The 12691-nt window shown below is 35.6% G+C and overlaps 1 protein-coding gene across 9 annotated transcripts in view; it reads right to left on the bottom strand.

The window, feature by feature from the left end:
* Window positions 1-12691, bottom strand: part of LOC123525163 (interleukin-6 receptor subunit beta-like) — a 199339-nt gene that overhangs the window by 29336 nt on the left and 157312 nt on the right. For all 9 annotated transcript variants that reach the window (XR_008370145.1, XR_008370147.1, XR_008370148.1 and 6 more), the window contains 3 exons: window positions 8222-8381; window positions 5017-5108; window positions 1665-1887 (listed from right to left, as the gene is read on the bottom strand). Coding sequence is in view for 4 of the 9 variants with exons in the window: in XM_053538120.1 (XP_053394095.1) it covers window positions 1665-1887; window positions 5017-5108; window positions 8222-8381 (475 nt within the window). In the remaining 5 variants the exon portion in view is untranslated. The remainder of the gene's footprint in view (window positions 1-1664; window positions 1888-5016; window positions 5109-8221; window positions 8382-12691) is intronic.

Genomic DNA, 12691 nt, shown 5'->3' with positions numbered 1-12691 from the left:
CAGATCCCATGAAAAATATGGCCTCTAGAGAGGTCACAAGGTTTTTCTATTATTTGACCTACTGACCTAGTTTTTGATGGCACGTGACCCAGTTTCGAACTTGACCTAAATATCATCAAGGTGAACATTCTAACTTTCATGAAGATCCATTGAAAAATATGGCCTCTAGAGAGGTCACAAGGTTTTTCTATTTTTAGACCTACTGACCTAGTTTTTGACCGCAGTTGACCCAGTTTCGAACTTGACCTAGATAAACATTCTGACCAACTTCCATAAAGATCCCTTGAAAAATGTGACCTCTAGAGTGGTCACAAGCAAAAAATTACGCACGGACGCACGCACGGACGACGGACGCTGCGCGATCACAAAAGCTCACACTGTCACTGTGTGACATGTGAGCTAAAAACAACAGGGGTCATCTACTGACCACAAGCAATTATCGTATTTAGTTTGGCTGCCATAGGTCCCAGGGTTCTCCAGTCACCAGTACTAATCTGTTCTCTTCAAAAAATGGCCAAATCCTTCACATGAATCTGAGTTAGAGGATAAATCATTTCAGATACGATATATTTTATCAAATCATTATGAAAACCTACAAGGGCTTTAAGACCATGCCCTTTGACCTAATGATTCTACACCATGATTCACAGACTTAAAGTGGCATTATGCGCATCTTTCTGCACATAGTGTGTTTTTTGGTGACTGTTTTATAAAAGCAATTTTCGGTTGCTGTCCATTTAAATGTGTTAAATTAATGATAATGCTGCATAAGTATTTGAAGTTGATGCTTTAGAAATAAAGAAATCGGACTAATAAAATAATAGTTCTTTTCTTCAATCTCCTTTGCAGTGATCTCCCTTACCTATATGAAGAGATTTCTGAAGTGGAAGGGAAGCAACTCCTGAATGCAGTTTGACTTTCCTTTAAAAGACTACCCCAGTCAAAATAAGAAAAGTCATATTTGGAAAGTTATTATTTCGTACTGGTAACAGGAAGAGTTTGGTATATTAAGTTAAAAGTTATTATTTCCTGCACCCTGTTTACACGCACATCTATTTCAGCTAGATTTTTACTAGAAAAATGTGCATAATTCCACTTTAAACTGATAACATTCCAGGACATTCTTCAGTTTTCCATGCCATTTTTCGTACGGACAGAGATATACAGTTTAGTGGATGTACGACCAAGCTTTCTTTAGTTGACTGGTCTCAAGGTTGCTAACACAACAGAGGTCCTCTACTGCTCACAGGCAACCAATCTATGAAGTTTGATAGTCCTAAGCTCAGCCCTTCCTCGGTTATTAATCAGGAACCAAATGGTCTTCCTATGGACAACCAAGCAACATGAGTAAATGATTATACCAGACTCAAATATACCCTTTCCTCTGAAAGTGGGCATTACCAGTGTGTCAAACAGTACCTTGTTTATAACACCTACATTCAGTATTACCAATCCTCTATTTATGGGATATATATTGTAAACAACTTAAAATGGTGCATAGGACTGCCAAACATATTAAGTGAATGAACAATCTAAATTGCAAAGTAAAATTAATTTTTCATTCTGTACAGATGCATATACCTAATCTTCTCTATAGCTATTAATAAATCCTGTAATTGATGACACTAAAACTGATTCCTTTTGTAATTTAAATGGTTCCTTACTTTCAGATTTTGCAGGAAGACGTATTTCTGAGAAGACTTTGGATAGTCCTTTTGAAGTAGCTGCTTGAATGCGGATAACATAACTATCTGTGTCTATCAATGTTAGAATGTCCTGAGTCTCTCCCTTGACCTGAGTTGTCTCCCATTGTGAAGCCGTGCCACAATTACGATGCTTGATACGGTAGTAGGTGATGTTACCATTGGCATCTTCTGTACTTAGACGCTGGAAAACAACAACAGTTGAGTAACTGATATGGAAAAGTAAAACTAAGAAAGAATAGAAGTGTCATGATTAATTTCGTTACAGCATGCCATACAGCCTTCATGTCATGAGTAAGTGATAAACTATGCTTGCAGACGTCTACTATACCTTCCTGGAGTAATAAACTATGCTTGCAGACATCTACTATACCTTCCTGGAGTGATAAACTATGCTTGCAGACATCTACAACAGCTTCCTGGAGTGATAAACTTTGCTTGCAGATGTCTACTATACCTTCCTGGAGTAATAAACTATGCTTGCAGACATCTACTATACCTTCCTGGAGTGATAAACTATGCTTGCAGACATCTACAACAGCTTCCTGGAGTGATAAACTATGCTTGCAGACATCTACTATAGCTTCCTGGAGTGATAAACTATGCTTGCAGACGTCTAAAAATACCTTCCTCGAGTGATAAACTATGTTTGCAGACATCTACAATAGCTTCCTGGAGTGATAAACTATGCTTGCAGACGTCTACTATAGCTTCCTGGAGTGATAAACTTTGCTTGCAGACGTCTACTATACCTTCCTGGAGTGATAAACTTTGCTTGCAGATGTCTACTATACCTTCCTGGAGTGATAAACTATGCTTGCAGACGTCTACTATAGCTTCCTGATTGAACATCTCGTATATTTCCTCATCAGTTTTAGTTTTATAAATGTCACAGAAACTTTCTTAGATAATAGCTTTTATAGCAAAGTTTTGCTCTATAAAATATTTCCTTTCAGTTTCCTGCAAACATATGCCTAAAATAGTGCAAACATTTATGAATCTTATTTGTAAAACAACAGCTGTCTGTTGACAGCGTGCTTGACTATTGGAAGAATTGATGGAAGTATGGGGTCAAAACATTACCAGAGATTTTCAGACAAAAGAAAAAAAAAAAAAAACAATGTACCTGTATTTGTGGATTTGGACAAGACTTGCACTATATGGCAATGTGTGACCATAATGGTAGGCAAGTGTTCAAAGTTTCAAAGCCATATAATCAAACATTTTTTTTTTTTGTTGGGTTTAACATTGCACCGACACAATTCTAGGTCATATGGCAACTTTCCATCTTTGATGGTGGAGGAAGACCACAGGTGCCTCTCTGTGCATTATTTCATCACAGGCGAGCACCTGGGTAGAACCACCGGCCTTCTGTAAGCCAGCTGGATGGCTTCCTCACATGAAGAATTCAACACCCCCAGTGAGGCTCCAACCCATATCAGTGAGGGGCAAGTGATTTGAAGTCAGCAACCTTAACCACTCGGCCACGGAGGCCCCATCAAACAGTTTAGACAAAATATGGAATGGTATGCGAAACTTAACTAATTTCTATGTCAAGAAAAGGGCCATAACTGAGCTTAAGTCCTTATCCTAGTTATGTAGTCTTGCCTACATAATGTTTGTAAACTATGATGATAAACAAGTGGTCAAAGTTTCAAAGTCATATGACAAACAGGTTAGGCAAAATATGGACTGGTATGAAAAATTTAACTAATTTCCAAGTCCAAAAAGGGCCAGAATTCAGCCAAAAAAAGAGTTATGTACTCTTGCCTACAGATGGAGATCATGATGATAAACAAGTGTTCAAAGTTTCAATGCCACATGTCAAATAGTTTTGACAAAATGTTGACTTGTACGAAAACTGAAACAATTTCCAAGTCCAAAAAGGGCCACAATTCAGCCACAGCCAAAATAGTTGACATAGTTATGTACTCTTGCTTACAGATGGAAATCATAATGATAAGCAAGTGTTCAAAGTTTCAAAGCCACATGCCAAATAGTTATTACAAAACAGGGACTTGTATGAAATCTGAACCGATTTCCAAATCCAACAAGAGCTGTCCGTAAGACAGCATGCTTGACTTTTCTCAGTGCTTGACTCTGAATTAGAGCTTTGCCAGTAAAAACTTTATAAAACTTTAACCAAGAAAGGGGGCATAACTCTGTCAAAATTCAAATCAGAGTTATAGGGACTGTTTTTCCTGGTGTAGACTTTGCTAGTAAATAACTATTTTAAGTTTCAAGTGGGATCCGGACATTTGCCCCCCAATAAAAAAGTGGACTGCTGGACATTTGCCCCCCATTTGAAATGGTAGATAGGACATTTGCACCCCCCCCTCCCCACACACACACCCGTGCTTATTTCTGAATCGGAAATTTGCCCCCCAATATTTTTGTCCCCTAGTGATTTTTTAGGAACTTAGTAGAAGATATCTATCATTGTAGATAACAATGTCTTTGTTTCTTTCATCTTTCTAGTAGATAATTGCAAAATTAACAAGTCTGAGTGTTAAAAACATTGCACAAATTAAAAAATTATAACATTGTTATGAGCACTTTTATCACTCAATAATAGGCTATTATTTACCTTAACACCTGAATGTAATTAACATATTCATCAAATTTTTATCAATACTTTTTTTTCACTAAAAATTGCCTTTTAGAGTAATTTTGATAATTAAACAACATAAAAAGCAGTATATCTACTGGCACATAGGACAAAATATTGGTGGGCAAATGTGCATTCTAAAAATAAGAAGTTGGGGGCAAATGTCCTATCTGCCATTTCAACTGGAGGGCAAATGTCCGGTAGTACATTTTTTCATTGGGGGGCAAATGTCCTACAATCGTTTCAAGTCAATAGCTTCGATGCTAACAGAGATATCTGACTTTATCAAACACTTTAACCAATGGCGATGAAGACAGTGGGGCTAGTGCAATAGCTATACTTTTTCTTCGGAAAGTCAAAATAAAAAAGGCCATAATTCAGCCAAAATACTTGACAGAGTTATGTACTCTTGCCTACATGTAGAGACTGTTATAATAAACAGGTGTACTAAGTTTGAAGTAAATATTTTTGATGGTATACAAGATATTACCATTTCATAAAAAAAACTTTAACCAACACCGACGCTGGGTTGCATAGTATAGCTCTCCATACTCTTCAAATAGTGAGCTAAAAACCAAAATTTGTATTGCTTTAGTAAACCAGGACACTGGTAGTTTAAGCAAACTGCTAAATTTGTATTGCTTTAGCCAGGACATTAAAAGCAAAAATTTGTTTTCTTTAGCCAGAACTTGCCAATGCACTAACCTTCCAGTAGATTCTAACCCTCTTCCAGTTGTAGTGATGGTACGGTTTCTCAACGTAACTTCCTGGCAACAATTCTGGGGCTTTTGCAGGAACTGTAATACAAACAATATATCTTATACACTTTTAATTTGACAATTTTCTTATTTTGTGATTTCCAAAAGAACAGCTTTGTTTGTATTATCAAGAATGCATAGTTTATAGTTGTTTAATGATTTTTCATCCTTCACAAGTGTTCTGAATTTGCCTGTCACTCTGGATAGTGAAAATTAGCAAAAATAAAACCTATACAATTATTTCCCAATTGTCAGTGATTTCAGTTTTCTATATATTCAGAATAGGTCTCTTTTGAGAACAAAGCATAAGAATTTCACACAAACTTGTGTATTTGGAACAAATTTCAACACAATCACTTCTTTAAAACAAGAAGCTGTGTTCAATAAACGCTTGATGCCCCCAGTGGCAGCCTTGTCATACAAAACAACTCAAGTCCAAAACGAGGTCAAAGTCAAACTGAGGTCAGGTGATGTTTGAAACTGAGGAATGGTCACAGGTTACATCTGCATTAGTATCAAGTCATTCTAGTAAGGGGTATTGATGCTAGACGAAACGGTCCCATTTGGTTAACCTGGTACGGACGGACGAACGTTCCTACAGATGGACCTTTACTGGGTATTTCTTTTGTTAAAAAGTACCCAATATGCTACAAAAAGTACCCAATAAACACTACGGAATGAATAGAATTTACCGTTACCTATTGTTCTCTATACCCAACAAATGTTCATTCGTGGGCTCGGACAGACAGACGAACGGAAAGGACAATCACTATATGCCTCCCGCATCAGTAGATGCCGGGGGCATAAAAACTAGAGCTACTTTTGAGAAAAGCGCATGTCTTCCACAACTGCCTAATCATTTAGTGATTCAAAGTGGTTTAGGTGAGTGGTTCCTTTAGTGATTCAAGGGTCATAATTCAAAAGTGCCTCGGTCCATTTCGCTAGTTATCAAACTTGGCCGAGGACTTACTGGCAAACACATTTTGTTCAAGTTTGGTGAAGATTGGATGAGAAATGTTAAACTTAGAGTGTGGACAAGATTTGTGACAGACAGGAGTAAATCAATATGTCTCCTACACCACTGTGTTGTGGGAGACATAATTAAGTCAAATTAATAAGGTCCTGGTCATTAAAAATTGATACTGTAAAAGACGTACATTCTATGAATGTTTCTTAATAAATATGAATTCTATAGCCTGCACAAATATGACAATTTTGATTAATGTAAGGGCTATGACTCTAGTGTTATTTAAGTAATCCAGTCAATTAGTGATTCATACACATTCTAGGAAAGAAAAATGACCTCCAATGATATACTGGTACAGTAATTCTAATTTATTTAAGAACCATATGGCATATATCTTAACCATTATTTAAATAAGCTTGCCCCCATTAGTGTTTTTAAAGCATGTGCTATTTCAAAATGTATAAAAAATACATATGTGTTCAAAAGCAGGGACGAATGTAGGACAAAAACCCACCCGGACAAAAATCCACCCAGTGTTTTAACATAGGCAGACAAAAACCCACCCTAATTATTTTCCAGGTGGACAAAAACCCACCCTATATAATTTGTAGGCGGACGAAAACCCACCTGTGACAAAATATTCAAGGAATACAAAACCCACCTGTGACAATAAATTGACTATTTTTGTTGGGATATTAATCGCATTTTTTTCCCTTTTAAATAAATTAATCAAATATACAGCAAAGTTAAATTCTTTTATCAGATTCCTCATTCCTCTAATTATTTGAAATATCATCTTATGAAGTTCAAACTGATGTTAGGAAAAGTGTCACCCTTCCATAATTGCTGCATCCCAGGAAATTTGCTATGCAATTTGTAAATGTGCTACTTCAAAAATTAATGTGCTACTTAAAACTGTGTTTCGTACATATTATTAATTTTCCATGTGACTGGTATACCTGCATTCTTTAGTTACATTTACTTTTATATCAGGTTCAACTCTTAATATTTCGTTTCGATAAGGGTTAACATGGAATATAATATTAATTCCTTAATTTTAGCTTGAATCTAATTATTATATCATTTTAAATCTATTTCTGATCATGTTCAACTATTTCATTCTGAGAAGAGTTAACATTGATAAAATGATTTCAACAAAATTGTTAATCACTCAAATTAATTGCTCAATTTTTTTTTCGAGTAGATATTGAGTGAATATCTAGCTGTTTGTCTTGTAATTACATTTATTTATTTATTATTTGTTAATAGTATAATGTTGTTAGCATTCCATACCATTGAAAATATTTAAAAATATCTTTAATTGGATAATTTCATCCAATTTTATCATCATCAGCCTTTATTCTTTGTCATGTTATGCAATTAGAAAAATAAAAACTGTTGAATAAAATGTTTTTATTCATTGGCTTTTATTTAGAATGAATGTTATCTATCTCTAGTACTGAAAACTGTTTCAAATGTGAACAAAATGTAAGTAATAGTATATATTATATAATATTTTTTTTACAATATATATAGTATTCTTAATAATTTTGTTCAAATTTCAAACAGTTTATAGATCTAAGAGTATAAACTATAGCAATATAGGAATAATAATACAGCAAAAACAGCTGGCACGATACTCACTACTTTATTCCAAAAATTGACAGCATAATTAACCCTTATATATACATAGTAATATGTATCAGGTGGGTTTTTGTCCGCCTACAAAATATATAGGGTGGGTTTTTGTCTGCCTGGAAAATATTTAGGGTGGGTTTTTGTCCGCCTATGTAAAAATCGCTGGGTGGATTTTTGTCCGTGTCCCTGTGGGACATATCAGGCAATATTAAGAAAAGGTATTGTATATCCTCAGTACCATGTACACATTTTTTACATGTTCATAAGTGTTTGCCTAATTTAGCAGTACTCATCAGAATGAAATGAGATCTTAGAGGCAGTTATCTGGGAGATTTTTCAAGGGGCAAGCATGACTTAGACCTTTAGTGTTCCATCACAGACATTTATGTAAACTGTTTTAGAAACTGGTGAAACAGGTTAAATTTGTGAAGTTCTTTAAGAACCAACAAGAGCCTATCTCAAACAATCTAACAGACTTTTATCAGTAAATGTTTGTCTTGTATCTTTTTAAACTTGTGAGATCAGTACTATAAAGTAAAGATAATACCATCTTCGTCTGTCCTGACAGGCAAAGGTGTGGGCTTGCTCCAGAAACCTTCCTCTTTACCCCCAAACAGTCGGGGCATACACAGTACTTGGAAATCATACAGTGTGTTTGGGTGTAAGCCACAAAGTGTCAGTGTTTCTGATTCTCCTACATGTTTTGTCTGAAATAAAAAGAAACATTCTGATAACGTAAGAAGCATGTAGTCATAAATGAATACAAACCAGAATTATTAGCTCTTCACTGTGTACTAAAGTTTCCAAAAATTGTAAATTCAAAACACATCCCCCACCCCTAAAAGTATGTATACCCATGTTTTTACCTTTAACTAGATGTTTTAAAGCAACTTAATTGTAATTTAATGAAGCTGGCGTGATGCTTGTGTTAGCTATATACTGGTATCTTTAGACACAAGCCTAAGTTCTTATATATTAATATGAGCTCCAAAATTCCATACAAGCCTGTGTCTATAAGCTTATATGAAGTTTTGAGAATTTTTACCTCCCTAAATGTACTTTTACAAGGATTTTACTTTCAAACAAGTGCTAAAAGTTAATTAAAATGACATTCACTTTTCAGGACTGATGTTGCAATTATTTTTTATACATACAGATTTTATCACAATTTCAAATTGTAACACCTGGCTGTATTCATTTTTTTACCACTTAATGCTGTTGCTTTCTAATTGAAACACTTTCAATGAAAGTTGTCTAGACTGTTCACATATTTAAACAGAAAGTTACTATTTCCTTGGGAATAAATCAATTGAACTGATTTACCTGTTGATAATTGTATAAAAACAAGGAATGCATTTCTATCAATATGTGACCAAACATGTATATAGTGCCTGGTATTTCTTGTTTCCAATAAAGATTTGTTTGTGTTTTCAACATATTGTTCTCATTGTTCAGTCTTGCAGCACGTAAAGTTCTTTGAATGTCATTTTTTTTCTTTTGACAACATACCTAATATGAAATTTTAACAAGATCTATTTTTACTTTAAGCCGGCTCAGCTATGCCATTTCAAAGTTTAAAATCTAAAATGAGTGATCAAATTTAAGTACTTAGCATGCACCATTAAGTACTCATATAACAGCATCAGAAAATGGTTCTCCAAAAAAATAACACGTTACTACTATCAACATAGAAAGTGTTATGAACAAGCTTACGTAGGGTTGTTTACAGATGTTTTCATGCTAATTACATGCTTTCTGATACAGCTGATAAACTTGTGTTTTGTATTTATTTAATAAGTGATACATTCTTGTGATAGTTTATTACTTAAAACTGAATAATGTTTATTATGAAATATTATATATCCTTCTCAAATGCGCTCATCTGATTGGTCGAAATGAGTGCACGAGCGGGTCCGTAAAAAGCGATGTTGACCTGCAAAAGTGATAATGACTTTTCTGATATCACTTTTTCTTATATGTATGAAATATGAGTGAGTCAAATGAATGCATCTGAGAAGGGCATATAATATAACAATTATAGACTTATGTTTCGGTCAATATGTGTTTTTACGGACCTCAACATAAGTCAATAACTGTATAATAAATATTAATAAAACAACTTTTGGTTAATCATAATAATTCAGATCTAGTGGAACCCCTGACACAGGTTTTTTTTTTATGAAATAGATTCATGATTTATCTGTTCCTTTACCCTGCTAAATTTCTAACCACTTATTTTTCAAAGCGGTGTTCACTGAAAATTTGCTGACTGAATAGCGAACAGTGCAGACCAATGAATAGCAAAGAGTGCAGACTATGATCTTGGTCTGCACTGGTGGCAAAGGCAGGATCTCTGCTGCCAGCAGGCTAAAGATTAATTAAAGGAAACAGAAAGGGGCTGTTATGTCTAATAAAATCTTGCCGTGGTAGTAGCTATAATAACTACATGTAACAAGAGGACCATGATGGTCCTGAATCGCTCACCTCTTCCCACATGACCCAGTTTTGAGTATGACGTCGTTTTTTCTATTATTTGACATAGTGACCTAGTTTTTGAGCTCATGTGACCCAGTTTTGAACTTGACCTAGATATTATCAAGATAAAAATTCTGACAAATTTTCAAGAAGATCCATTGAAAAATATGGTCTCTAGAGAGGTCACAAGGTTTTTCTATTGTTTGACCTATTGACCTAGTTTTCGAAGGTACGTGACTCTGTTTTGAATTTTACCTAGATATCATCAAGGTGAACATTCTCACTAATTTTCATGAAGATCTCATGAAAAATATGGCCTCTAGAGAGGTCACAAGGTTTTTCTATTTTTATACCTACTGGCCTAGTTTTTGACCGCACGTGACCCAGTTTCAAAACTGACCTAGATATCATCAAGGTGAACATTCAGATCAATTTTCATGAAGATCCATTGAAAATTATGGCCTCTAGAGAGGTCAAAAGATTTTAATAATTTTAGACCATCTGACCTAGTTTTTGGCCGCAGTTGACCCAGTTTCAACCTTGACCTAGATATCATCAAGATGAACATTCAGACCAACTTCCATACAGATCCCATGAAAAGTATGGCCTCTAGAGAGGTCACAAGGTTTTTTTATTATTTGACCTACTGACCTAGTTTTTTTTAGGCACGTGACCCAGTTTTAAACTTGACCTAGATATCATCAAGGTGAATATTCTTAATAATTTTTATCGAGATCCATTCACAAGTATGGCCTCTAGAGAGGTCACAAGGTTTTTCTATTTTTAGACCTATTGACCTACTTTTTGATGGCACATGACCCTGTTTCGAAACTGACCTAGACATCATCAAGATAAACATTCAGACCAACTTTCATACAGATCCCATAAAAAAATGGCCTTTAGAGAGGTCACAAGGTTTTTCTATTATTTGACCTACTGACCTAGTTTTTGACGGCCGTGACCCACTTTCGAAACTGACCTAGATATCATCAAGATGAACATTTAGACCAACTTTCATACAGATCCCATGAAAAATATGGCCTTTAGAGAGGTCACAAGGTTTTTCTATTATTTGACCTACTGACCTAGTTTTTGAAGGCACGTGACCCACTTTCGAACTTGACCTAGATATCATCAAGGTGAACATTCTGACCAATTTTCATGAAGATCTCATGAAATATATGGCCTCTAGAGGGGTCACAAGGTTTTTCTATTTTTAGACCTACTGACCTAGTTTTTGATGGCACGTGACCCAGTTTCAAACTTGACCTAGATATCATCAAGATGAACATTCAGACCATTTTTCATACAGATCCCATGAAAAATGTGGCCTTTAGAGAGGTCACAAGGTTTTTCTATTATTTGACCTACTGACCTAGTTTTTGATGGCACGTAACCCAGTTTTGAACTTGACCTAGATATCATCAAGATGAAGGTTCTGTCCAACTTTCATGAAGATCTTGTGAAATATATGGCCTCTAGAGAGGTCACAAGGTTTTTCTATTTTTAGACCTACTGACCTAGTTTTCGAAGGCACGTGACCCAGTTTCGAACCTGACCTAGATATCATCAAGGTGAACATTCTGACTAATTTTTATGAAGATCTTGTGAAATATATGGCCTCTAGAGAGGTCACAAGGTTTTTCTATTTTTAGACCTACTGACCTAGTTTTTGAAGGCACGTAACCCAGTTTCGAACTTGACCTAGATATCATCAAGATGAACATTCTGACCAACTTTCATATAGATTCCATGAAAAATGTGACCTCTAGAGTGGTCACAAGCAAAAGTTTACGGACGCATGCAAGCACGGACGACGGACACCGCGCGATCACAAAAGCTCACCTTGTCACTTTGTGACAGGTGAGCTAAAAATATATGACATATTATACAATCAGGAACCTGACCATAAAACCTAATAATCTTATCTTGCCCATGGCAAACAAGAGCACCGCAATGTGGAGCAATATAGGCCCGAAGGTATGACTTGTGACCCCTAAGTGTGACCTTGACCCTTGAAGCAAGCCATCTGAAACATGCACTCTGCACGTCATCTCGGTGTGGTGAACATTTGTGCCAAGTTTCTTTAAAATCCTTCAAGCAGTTCAAGAGTTACAGAGCGGACATAAAACAAAGTCATATGACATTTGACCCCTAAGTTTGATCTTGACCTTGAAGCGAGCCATCTAAAACATGTGTTCTGCACGTTGTCTAAATGTGGTGAACATTTGCGTCAGGTTTCTTTGTAATCCTTCAATGGGTTCGAGAGTTACAGAGCGGACACGGAATTGCTAACAGACGGATGGACAGACACCAGTGTCATAACATAATGAGTAACATGAAAAAAAACAAGAGCACCACCTTGCAGGTGCAGACGCTTGTCTGATTGTTTTTTTTGTCTCTATATAATAGCTTTATGATATTTTCTAAGTCCAAAAGGGGCCATAATTCTTGCAAAAAGCAGGATGGAGTTATGTTTCTTGCTGTACAGATCAGCTTTTGATGGTGAACAAGTGCTGCAAGTTTTAAAGCAATCAAAACT

This window comes from Mercenaria mercenaria, chromosome 3 (genome assembly GCF_021730395.1).
Source record: "Mercenaria mercenaria strain notata chromosome 3, MADL_Memer_1, whole genome shotgun sequence".
NCBI classification, from domain to species: domain Eukaryota; kingdom Metazoa; phylum Mollusca; class Bivalvia; order Venerida; family Veneridae; genus Mercenaria; species Mercenaria mercenaria.
This window is presented reverse-complemented; position numbering and strand designations above follow the sequence as displayed.